At 36.1% G+C, this 11,954-nt stretch overlaps 1 protein-coding gene and 1 long non-coding RNA gene across 2 annotated transcripts; both read left to right on the top strand.

Annotated features, from left to right (window-relative positions):
* Positions 1-2,850: 2,850 nt before the first annotated feature.
* LOC110688431 lies at positions 2,851-4,438 on the top strand. Its single transcript, XR_002504594.1, has 2 exons — positions 2,851-3,194; positions 3,849-4,438. It is a non-coding gene; the product is annotated as an uncharacterized LOC110688431 (long non-coding RNA).
* A 1,373-nt stretch (positions 4,439-5,811) lies between these two features.
* LOC110688430 (actin-66-like) lies at positions 5,812-9,425 on the top strand. The gene is made up of 5 exons (XM_021865179.1): positions 5,812-5,906; positions 7,281-7,353; positions 7,493-7,886; positions 8,238-8,851; positions 9,066-9,425. Exons 2-5 carry the CDS (start codon positions 7,294-7,296, stop codon positions 9,129-9,131), a joined length of 1,134 nt encoding a protein of 377 aa, XP_021720871.1. The 5' UTR covers positions 5,812-5,906; positions 7,281-7,293; the 3' UTR covers positions 9,132-9,425.
* Positions 9,426-11,954: the final 2,529 nt, after the last annotated feature.

The raw sequence follows: 11,954 nt of genomic DNA, 5'->3' as shown, positions 1-11,954 counted from the left end.
TAATCATAGCCACAAAAGGCTCTTCAATCATGCTAGCCTGCGCTGGCACAGGGTTAGGCATGTTCCTGCACTTTCGTGCCATATGGCCTGGTTTTCCACACCGATAGCACAGAAATTGACCAGTACCATTCTTAGGGGGTTGTGACTGTTGTCTTCCATTGTTCTTTTGAACATTCGGTTTATTGAAGTTATTCTTCCGGTTCTGAGGTTTGAAATTCTTACCAGCAGGTTTAAGTACTGCAGCAGATCGCCTAGGAGCATTATTAGCAGAGATTTGTAAAATCTCTTCCTTTAGATCCTGTTTTCTGGATTCTTCTTCTATACGTAGCCGAGTGATCAAACTCTCTAAGGAGAATTCCTTAGTCTTATGCCTGAGATTATTTTTGAAATCTTTCCAGGAAGGAGGCAACTTGTCAATAATAACAGCAATTTGAAATTGTTCATCAAGGGCCATACCTTCGGAAATTATCTCATGGGCAATTTTCTGAAGGTCGTGAGACTGCACTTCCACGGACTTATCATCAGTCATCTGGAATTTTAGGTACCTACTGACAGCATACTTTTTGGCACCTGCTTCTTCAGTATCATACTTTTTTTGTAGGGCATCCCACAAATCCTTAGCAGTATTTTCCATATTATAATAGTCATAGAGGTTATCAGACAGACCATTAAGTATATAGTTTTTGCACATGAAGTCAGTTTCATTCCAGGTTTCGATTTCACTATTCAAGTAAGCTAATTCATCTTCAGGAGCATTATCAGGAATAAATGGCCGAGGGGCTGTTAAGGCAGAATTAACTTTTTTGACAGTTAAGAAAAATTGCATTTTCTGTTTCCATCTTTTAAAGTGAGCTCCTTCAAAACGGAAGGGCTTGTTAAGGTCAGCAGACATAGTAATATCTTCGGTAGACATATGGTTCATACAGGCAGAAAAAGAGTGTTCTAAAATTGTTATAAACGGAACTGCGGGAACAAAAAACAGTAAGAACAAAGTTACCGAAAAATAGACTGAGTCGCGGACTATGTCGCTTTCTTTAGAACATTCACGGCACTGCCCTGAAAAGGTGCAAGCAGTTCGTACTAAACCGGATGTTCCCCAGGATAAAACAGCCTTTCTGTATTGAAATTGTACCGGTGGAACTGCACAAAACCACCGGGCAACTAAACACCCAAAAAGAAAAGAAACTGCTCGAGGGTTTTGTATTTGTGAGGAAAAAATAGAGAGGAGAAGAAGATTGCTGTTCGTATTTTTTTTTGTGTATCAAAAACAGGAAATCAACACGCCTTTTATAGGAAAAATTGCAACGTAACTGCTGCTGTTTAATTAGGCACTAATCACGCAATTAAAACGGTCATAAGTTGAACGTTCAAAACGGTTACAGAAGATTAATGCGTGGCAAAACGTTTAGCAAAAAATCAGTGAAAACGTTTGCATGATTAACGCTCCATTAATCAGTTTTGAATAAAAACGGTCAAATGTAATCAGTCAAAAACGTTTAGCAAAAATCAAGGAACTAATCACGCAATTAGCCTTGTCCAAAAAATAAGTTTATTTAATAAACCCGACCCGACCCGACCCAACCCAACCCAACCCGGCCCGGCCCGGCCCGGCTCGGCTCGGCTCGGTTCGGTTCGGTTCGGCGCGCGTGTGTGTGATAGATGGTTTACCATATAGGTCCTCCCTCTCCACAAAATGTGGGTAGCCCAAGGGCCACACCCCTTTAGCCCACTCTCTATATTATAAAGAGAGTAAAACTCTCATTTCCCACCAATGTGGGACTTTGAGTTTTTCACAAAATTCACACACTACACACTTGTTGTTCCAACATATGCACTTTCTCCCTGAGAAAAGCAAGTTAAATAAGACCAAACAGAAAGCGCAAATACACAATATTAAATAGTAGAACGAAGGTCGAGTAGCTACAATGCTACATCCCGGCAATTTGCTAACCAACGATAATATGTTAAGTTCCTCTAATAAAACAACAGGATGAAGACTTTTTAAGTGCACCTTATCTATCTATAATAATCTATAATATTATTAAAACTCATAGGGATAACACACTAACGTTATCTATCACCCTTCAATTCCTTCAATATGATTTGGTGCCACATGTGCCCTACGTATTACCCTATGTGTCATTGTCATTCTCTTACGATATTGAATTGTACTAATGTTTAGTCTTTTTAAAAAACTCTTCATTGGCATAACTTTTATTCTCTATAATACAAGTAGTGTTTAATTTATTTGAAAAGTTTTCATATATATAACCTCTCATAACATCTTCATTCACTTATTAATACGTAGTATTATTTAACATTAACCCTTCTAAATTAATTTGATCAAACTTATAAATTTATGATGATTCAAGGCATCGATTAGGCTAATAACTAGTTATAGGTTAAAAACCAATTAAGTTCTAATCCGACTCAACTTCACAATCGGCCAATAATTAATTAGTAACCAATTTATCAATAAAAAAAATAGTTACTCAATTAGCTTCTCAATATTTTTTTTTATTACTTTATATTTGTGTAAATGCATGTGATATTATTGGTTTCAAAAAAAAAAAAAATGCATGTGATATTAAAAATTGAAGAAATAATAGAATATATTGTTGGTGATTTTATTTATCATTGGACTTTGGCCTTTTGCTAATAGTAAACCCAAGTGTGCAAAATTGTTTACAAGCCATATATGTTTGGGCCTCCCCCATGGGACCTGCTTTCCTTCCAGAAAAATTACCTAAAATACCCTTTATTGTGAATTTCCTAAAATACCCTTGGAACAAACCAACCAAATGATCTTCAACTTAATACTTGGGGTTGGGGACTAGGGGTACACATACAAAAATCAAAAGGCCAATTTAATCCTTACAGCTAGACCTGTTCAATGGGTAAATGGGGTGGGCTTTTAAAGAGTTATTAAATAATGGGCTTTTAAAGAGTTTGGTCTAAGTTAAAAGGGGCTGAAATTGGGTAATTCTTATGAGGATTTTTTTATCCTAATTTTTTTGTTTCTAAAACTTCCTAACGTCAAATTATGATACTTGAAAATAAAAATTCCCAATTTCCCCCAAATTATGAACCCTAAAAAAAAATTCTCTGATTCCTTCAATCTTGCTGCTGCTCACGTGAATCTTCTTGCTGCTGCTCTCAATCTTCAATTTATCACCCTTCTTCTTTTATTATTGGTAAAATTTAATTAAATTCATGATTATATTGCTTTGATATGAAATTACGCATTTTTTTTTTAGCTTTTAATGTTTTTGGTTATTGTAGTTTGGTGATTGATTTAAGTTTATGAGTTGATGCGCTGGATTTAATTAAGTAGCTTATTCTGACTGTATAATTTTTTGGCTGTTTCTGACTCAAAATCTAAGTTTTTTTTTTTCCCTTCATTTTTGGCTTGTTTAACCCTTTGAATTATCTACATTTATCCGTTTGGTAGATTATTTACTGAGTTTCATATTTTCCGTTTGTTTTATAGTCGTTACACTTTCAGTTCAGCACAAAATCAGCAAAAAAAGTGAGGAAATTTTGGGAGTTTTTTTTTCTTGAATTTGTATGTGATTTTTCTGGGTTTTTAAAAGCTCATTAAATTATGAAATGGGTGTCTTGATTTTTCAATCTAAAGCTAAAAATCTAGTTTTTGAGTTGGGGTTGTTATGAAGAATGAGGAGGCTAGTTAGTCTAATAATCCTAATAATTTTGGGATTGTTCCCAAATTGTAAGGGTGCACCATCTTTAAGCTCTTCATTGAATGATGATGTATTGGGATTTTTGTTTGAAGCATTTTGATTTTGAGAATTTTGACTAATAATACATTATCTTACTATCATTTCCAGCTTGTTGCAGTTTCATTGTCTCCTTCTCAACACAATGGAAAGTGAAGCAACTACAATGTCAATGCCGGTAGATGATGAGATTGATGAATCTAATGTCGCCCGTAAGCGTAAAAGGAGTAGGAAATCTAAAGTTTAGCAAGAAATGACGGAAGGAAAGAATGCAAAAGGTGAGTGAAGTACTATTTATAAGCATTGTAAAGTGGAGTTAATTGCCCACAAAAATAGTGACACATCTCATTTAATACGTCATTTGCTTGAAATGTGTAAAAAACGAACTAATGGATTTCCACTTGGGGAGGCGGTTGATGATGAGGTTTGCAAAGTTGTTGGTTGAAGATATGTCAGGTGGAGCAGCTGGCAGACTTGGAAAGATATGTGGAACAACTAGCAGACTTGGAACAATTATAATATATGTAGAGCAGCTTCGAGTTTCATAAGTTTTAAGGGTCTAATTTATATTAAGAACATTGCTTAGTTACTTGATTGTAACAAATTTGTGTCAAGAACGTTGCTCACTTCTCTATTTTTAACTTGTTGGCTAAGGCCCCTTAAAAGGCCCTTTATAATTCTCTTATATTGGGTTTATTTCATGGTTGTTGTAGTTTGTTTACACACTTTGAATGGATCGGGTAGGGTTAGGCTTAATGGCCCATGGGCAAGCTCGACCCATTTTGGATTAGGCTTGGCCCGGCTCAGCCCATTTCATATAAAGCCCAGCCCAGCTCATCACGTTGAACAGGTATACTTACAGCTAACAAGTGCATAAATTTACGGAGGATGCTCTCCTAAATCCCTATAAATTTTGAATAGTCACATTATAAGTTCACAAAGTATTGAAAACTTGGACTTTCTTTCTCCACATTCGATTCTCTCTATACGAGAATTTCTCGTGAACACTCTCGAGCTAGCCTACTTTGCTAGATCTATCACTACATGGTTTTCCACATTGAAGATCCAAGAATAGCTTTAATTTCCAATTAAATTCTATGTAAACAAAGAGAGGCGAAGACAATATCAAAAGTAAGGAGTATATATAAAGTTCCTTTGTAATTCGACCCAAATAATGAATCACGTTTGAATGTAGTACATTAAATTATGAAATAATCATGTTATCTTTGTTTGCTATTATTGATAGTGTACCTTTACATTGTTATTACAATTGATTATTTCTTTTCCTATCCTTTTCCTTCTCTCTACTTGAACCTACCTAGTCTTATGACTCACTCATGCACCTCATAGTTTGCAGTTGTATAATTAAAAGAAATAAATCCTTTGTTATTTTTTACTTTATCCTCTTTGACTTTTACACGATTCACCACCCTCCTTTGACCATCTTTTGTGAAATATATGTAACGAAAAACATATTCTTGTGAGATTTTGTTAGATTCGTTTCAATAAGCACAAAGCTAGTTCCCTAGACAAAAAAAAAGACCAAAACTTATAAATTTCCCATTTAAATTTTAAACAATCATTCTTGGACCAACCTTAGTCCACTATTGGGTCATATAAGTAACAACAATCCATAAATTCAGAATTATAATAAATAGTCCAAGTTGTAAGTCCATATCCCAGAAAAAATAAAAAAAAATAAAAAAAAACCGACCCAAATAAATAAGATTGGGCCCCTTACTATAAAAATCCTCCCTTGTTCCCTGATCATGGCTCCCAAATAAATAAGATTGGGCCCCTTATAATAAAAATCCTCCCTTGTTCCCTGATAATGGGGAGGCATGATGCGTGAGCGTGACAACGTGCAGGTCCGACAGCTGGGCTGTTAATGAGTGGTGAAATGAAATGCCCGGAAGAAGAGAGAGAAACACTAAGTTGAAGGAGCGCTTCTTTTGGTGTTGAACCTCTAAATTAAAACATTACTAACATTCGTTTATTTTTAATTTAAATCTATTAAGAAGTGGACAACCACGATTTTTTAATCTCTCCCTATTTTTGTAAACCCCCCCCCCCCCCCCCCCCCCCCTTCTCTTCCCTTCTTCCTCTTCCATTTCTCATTTCACTCTTCCAAAATCCAAACCGCTTTCTCTCTCCTCTTCAGAACCCAAGGTAACTGCATTTCTTCATTTTCAATGTCTGTTTTTGAATTATGATTAAAACGTGATTTTACTTGTGTTTTTTTTTTTTTTTTTTTTTAATGCGATAATTACTTGTTTGATGATCGAGGAATTATTATGATTGTTTGATTTTGATGTTTCGTTGCTTCTGTTGTGTCGATTGTTGATAAATTGATATGCATGCTCTGAAATTTTGATTGATCGTATAATTTACTGCTCCGATCTGGTGTAATTCCAGTACATACGTAAATTCAGGATGATCAGCTATGATCGTCGTAATTTGGAATGCTGTGATGATTTGTGCTTTTATGATTCGTCATGTTGTCATGATTTGTGCTTTGGTAGACAGTAACAAATGTTGGTAATGGTGACAAAATGTCGTGTTTCGGCGACTTATTGCCATAATTCTAATTTGTGTTTTGTCCTATTCGTCTAAGATATGAGACATTGAGAATTTGAGACTCTAATCACTTGATTTTAAGATGATTTTGTGTGTTTTTGGCGTGTTCTTGCAATGGCGTCACGATGTCATGATGAGAAATTATATCAATTTTTTTTATCAAAATTGTCCACCTCTAAAAATGTTGAGATTTTTTTTTTTTTTAAAAAAATAAAATTATTAGGCACAATTCTTTTTTAATAGTAGTCAATAAACAATGAAATTTACTAATAATGGTTTTACTAATTATATGGTTTGCTGTCATGTTATTTCTGGTCAAGGAAACTTGTAGTAGTACTACGATTGAAGCAAAGTTTGATGTGCGTTGAGAGCATATACCAAAATTTATCCCTTTAATCAATTTGTAATTGGATAATTCCAATGCTTACCATGATTTAAAATCTTATGATGTCATTGCATTTTACGGTCAAATGACTATATTGCAATGGTGCATAATGTGTGGGTCAAGAAAAATCTAATTAGTTTGATGGAATGATCAAATCAAACTAGTCAAAATTTCAAGTGTATTGACTGCCTCCAAACACATGAATTCCTGAATGTGGATGGGAATAGCTACAATGATGCAATGTGGTTGGATGGAATTATATGCAAGTGCACTGATCTTATGATAACCTTCTTGTGTTAGCTAAGACGTCGCCATCGATATAACTGCATAGATCTTATGGTAGCCCGCTTTGGTTAGCTAGGATGTCAACTTATGGATGCCTTTTTTTAAAGTTTAACTCTGCTTGTTGCATTGAGTGGTGAAAAAGCTATATATGTTGTTGATCCTTTAAATTGTGTTTTTGAGTTGATTTCATGTATTACATGGTTTCATACTCTTGCTCAGCTCTTTTCTGTTGCTATTATTCCCTTTGCTGGTTGTCATTTAGTGTGTGTTCTAAGGTTTGAGGTCCTTTGTTACAGTTAGTCGTATAAGATGGCTGATGTAGAGGATGTTCAACCACTTGTGTGCGACAATGGAACTGGAATGGTTAAGGTACATTACAAGCTTCTTTTAATAGAGAATTTCTATTAGTTAAATTAATGGTTTTTATGAAATGAAGTAATGCTGTGGACTGTTGTGCTGCCTGAATCCATATTGACTAACTTAAGTTTTTGCAAATATCAAAATTTAGGCTGGATTTGCCGGAGATGATGCTCCAAGGGCTGTCTTTCCTAGTATTGTGGGACGACCACGACATACTGGTGTCATGGTTGGTATGGGCCAAAAAGATGCATATGTTGGAGATGAAGCCCAATCAAAGCGTGGTATCTTGACCCTGAAATACCCTATTGAGCACGGTATTGTCACCAACTGGGATGACATGGAAAAGATTTGGCATCATACCTTCTACAATGAGCTTCGAGTTGCTCCTGAGGAACACCCAGTGTTGCTTACAGAAGCACCTCTTAACCCAAAGGCCAATCGTGAAAAGATGACTCAAATTATGTTTGAAACTTTCAATGCTCCTGCCATGTATGTTGCCATCCAGGCTGTCCTCTCCCTATACGCTAGTGGTCGTACTACTGGTAAGTGAATTACAGATGATCTTGACTTTAAATTATCCGCTTGGTCATCTTATTGATGCTTGAGAGTTGAGAGGGATTGGGGGTATGAGTCACTTCTGCATGCTATTATATGAGTGATAACTGATGCTTAGCTTTTTAAAGTTGATAAATTCAATGTTGGAAGACTGAAAATGTGGCTGTCAAGATGTGTTACATTCCCAAAAAAACAGCGTTCTCTTGTTTTGAGATAATTGTCATATAATGGAGTTTGCTTATCTAGTAATGCATCCTTCAACCTGATATATGGTGTATAGAGATCATTTATGCAAATGCACCTCTGATGTTTAACAAGGGTGTTATATCAATTTGCAGGTATTGTTTTGGATTCCGGTGATGGTGTCAGTCACACCGTTCCCATCTATGAGGGTTATGCCCTCCCACACGCTATCTTGCGTCTTGATTTGGCTGGACGTGATCTCACCGACCACCTCATGAAGATTGTAACTGAGAGGGGGTACTCTTTCACCACCTCTGCTGAGCGAGAAATTGTAAGGGATATAAAGGAGAAGCTGTCTTACATTGCTCTTGACTATGAGCAGGAGCTCGAGACTGCCAAGACTAGCTCTTCAGTTGAGAAGAACTATGAATTGCCTGATGGGCAGGTTATCACCATTGGGGGTGAGCGTTTCAGATGCCCTGAAGTCCTCTTCCAGCCATCCATGATTGGTATGGAAGCCGCTGGTATTCACGAAACCACTTACAACTCCATCATGAAGTGTGATGTCGATATCAGGAAAGATCTGTATGGCAACATTGTTCTCAGTGGAGGAACCACAATGTTCCCCGGAATTGCTGATAGGATGAGCAAGGAGATCACTGCTTTGGCTCCAAGCAGTATGAAGATCAAGGTTGTCGCTCCACCTGAGAGGAAGTACAGTGTCTGGATTGGAGGATCCATTTTAGCATCTCTCAGCACATTCCAACAGGTAATTGAAATGCTCAAAACAAGACTACTGCATTTTTTTCATCATATAACTACTTGTTTGAACTTGTCAAGATTTGTTACTAGTTGTAAAATGAGCATGGTTCCATGAAACTTAATTTTTAGTGAGTCATACATAATGGCCTAAATTGTTGATATAGCATCGATTAATGTGATGAATGGTTATGATCAACTGTTGTGTTTGATTCATTTTACAGATGTGGATTGCGAAGGCAGAGTATGACGAGTCTGGTCCATCAATTGTTCACCGCAAGTGCTTCTAAATTCTTTTCTGTTGGATTATAGAGTTGGAAGAAGTATAATCTTCCCATTGGCGCAAGGAAATTACAGCTTGAAGATATATATTTTTTATATGACCGATTTATTTTGAAGTTATCATATTCCCAAGTTTTATAGTCATTGTTGTTGAGACTTGGCCTTCAAAGTCCGGGCAGAGGAAGAACCAAAAAAAAAAAAAAAAAAAAAAGTTAACAAAATTTAATTTGTTCATTATTCTATTTTGTTTAGTTGATTTTCTTGTTGATTATAATCGAGAGTAATCTGTGATATATTAACAATTGTCCATTTTTCTTATTACTTTAATTTCATTTTTTTATTCATGCCAAATTTCAATGTTGTATAGCTTTGATGGCCTTATTACAGTTGATTTTCTACTCTATAAACTGAATACTGGTTGTCTTGTCTATGATATTCACAACCAGGACAGGATAATGTAATGAAGTATTGTAATAGGCTAATCAATGTTGGAAGAAAAATTAATTCTGGAAAAACCAAAATTAAATCAGTTTACCTAGACGTCAAATTTGGCAACGTCTATGAATAGAAGCAGAAATAATTGTATGATGTACTCCAGCTTTGAGCTTGTTTCTTTTCTGTCTCCATACTCTCCAATCTCTTGATAGCAGATAGCCAGATAGCACTAATGTACTACCGAAGTAGAGGTGACTAATGTACTACCGAAGTAGAGGTGGCAAACGGGTCATCAAATTCTTTTTTTTTTTTTTATTTTTTTATTTTTTTTTTTGACAGGTCATCAAATTATGTTAGGGTAGTGATATGTGAAAAATAAGTACTTGATTACTCTGTATTATGAAGTACGTTGTAGTAAAATCATACCCGAGTACTTCGGATTGACTAATTATATTGGACCAAATGGTCATATTAATGGTAGTTTTATAAAAACTTTCATTTAAAGGGAAAATTTCCAAAATTCAAATTCCATGGGGCCATTAAATTTTGGGAGTATTATATTAGTAGTATGAAGTACTCCGTATGATTGAATCAACCATGTTTAAGAGATACATAATGATTTATGTCTAAATATAATCATGTATGTATATTCTGGTACATAATTACACACAGAGTATTTCATTCGGGGCAAGGTATTCGATTGGAGTATTTGGATACATGATAACTTGCTATTTTATGCGGTTTTAGGGTGTATTTGAACCTAGTTTACCTGAACAAATTTGTGTTTTGGTTCACTTTTACCCTATTATTATGCAATTTTTGTGTATCCTATGCTTCACGGGTTGTTAGTGTTTTTGTTGAGATTTTAGGTCCAAAGACGACCAAATGAAGCCCATGGTTACCAAACCGAGGTTAGAAGCAAGGAAATGATGGAAAGAATCCAAGTACAAGAGCATCGTAGAAGAAAACACGAAGAAAAGGGCCCAGAAGACCCTGCACGGCCGTACAATATGTTGCACGTCCGTGCAGGAGTGCAGACCTGAACCCATCTTTCTGCCAAGGCCTGCACGGACGTGCCAAATATTGCACGTCCGTGCAGATGATGCAGCACGGACGTGCTTCCGTGATTATGAGGCAGCACGGACGTGCCAAATATTGTACGTCCGTGCAGATGATGCAGCACGGACGTGCCAAAGGTGCACGCCCGTGCTGCAGCAGGTCGTCTTAAACTGAGTTTCTGCCTTGGTCTGCACGGACGTGCCAACTTCAGCACGTCCGTGCAGACCTACAGTTTACCCGTTTCTTGTTTTCTCCGTCCTCTTATTTTAGGGGGTAGTATAAATAGCCCCTTTGGACCATTTTAGAGGGGTTCCCAATTTTTTTTCCAGATTTTCATACTCCTCTTAGTTTGAAACACAAAAATCCTCAAATTAGCATAGATTTTAGTTCTTGTTTTGAAGGTTTTCAATCCAATCATTGTAGAAGACAAGTTCCACCATTGTTAGTCAATTATTGAAGTTTCTAGTAATTTTTCTTACTCTTTCTTTCTCTCTTCTATCTTTAATTCTTGCTTTTTATTAATTGTTTGGTTGTTCTTTGCATGTTTAATTGTTAGATTCTACTTAATTCTTAGTTTTAATTTGTTCATGAATTCCTTGAAATCTTTAATTGCTTTAACTTCCATGGATTGTGAGTAGTCTAATTTCTAGGGTTTGGGTGAACCCTCAATGTAATCACCAACACTTGTTGCATGTACTAATTTGTTAATTGTGGGGTGTTAATTAGTTGAGTTTAAGAGGTTTCATTGTTAATTCTTGTAATTGGCCATTGCTTGAATTATTTATCTAGCTTCCTCAACGAAGGATCGAGAGATGAACTTGAGGAAGCTCCCTTATGCTTGATTGACTTGATTTGCCATGAGAATAGGAATTTCTAGTCAAGGGAATTTGCATGTTATCGTGAGGATGTTTTAACACTTGTTTCTTGCCCATAATCACGAGAGTAGGTTATGGTTTTGATGTCAAGTAATCCCTCTAGCTTGAGAGAGTAGTTGGGTGCATTTGATAACTTCCCCTAATTTATCCCCTAAATCACCATTTCTATGCATGCTACTTGTGGTCCGTGATGAAGTTGAGTGGTGTAACCCATGCCCTAGGCCTTCTTAATATTGTTAATCACCTCTTAGAATTAGTTGATTTGAATTAGAATAGTGTGACGTAATACCAACTTAAAACCCCCGACTTAATCTAGCTTGTTTAAAACAATAACATTTGGTGGTTGATTCAACGCCTCTCATGGGTTCGATCCTTTCTTGCCCTTGCTACTAGTTTAGTAGGATCGAGTTAGGTCTTATTTCTTGATAGGTTGACGACGTCCTATCAAGTTTTGGCGCCGTT

This window comes from Chenopodium quinoa, unplaced genomic scaffold, assembly GCF_001683475.1.
Source record: "Chenopodium quinoa cultivar QQ74 unplaced genomic scaffold, ASM168347v1, whole genome shotgun sequence".
In the NCBI taxonomy this organism is placed as follows: Eukaryota; Viridiplantae; Streptophyta; class Magnoliopsida; order Caryophyllales; family Amaranthaceae; genus Chenopodium; species Chenopodium quinoa.
Note: the sequence above shows the minus strand (reverse complement) of the source record. Positions and strands in the feature narration are given on the sequence as shown.

What these genes read in the sequence shown, in the direction of transcription:
- LOC110688430 (XM_021865179.1), top strand. Translation starts at nt 7,294, where the DNA reads ATGGCTGATGTAGAGGATGTTCAACCACTTGTGTGCGACAATGGAACT. An exon ending in ATGGAACTGGAATGGTTAAG is followed by an intron (nt 7,354 to 7,492) that starts GTACATTACAAG and finishes ATCAAAATTTAG; the next exon opens with GCTGGATTTGCCGGAGATGA. An exon ending in CGCTAGTGGTCGTACTACTG is followed by an intron (nt 7,887 to 8,237) that starts GTAAGTGAATTA and finishes ATCAATTTGCAG; the next exon opens with GTATTGTTTTGGATTCCGGT.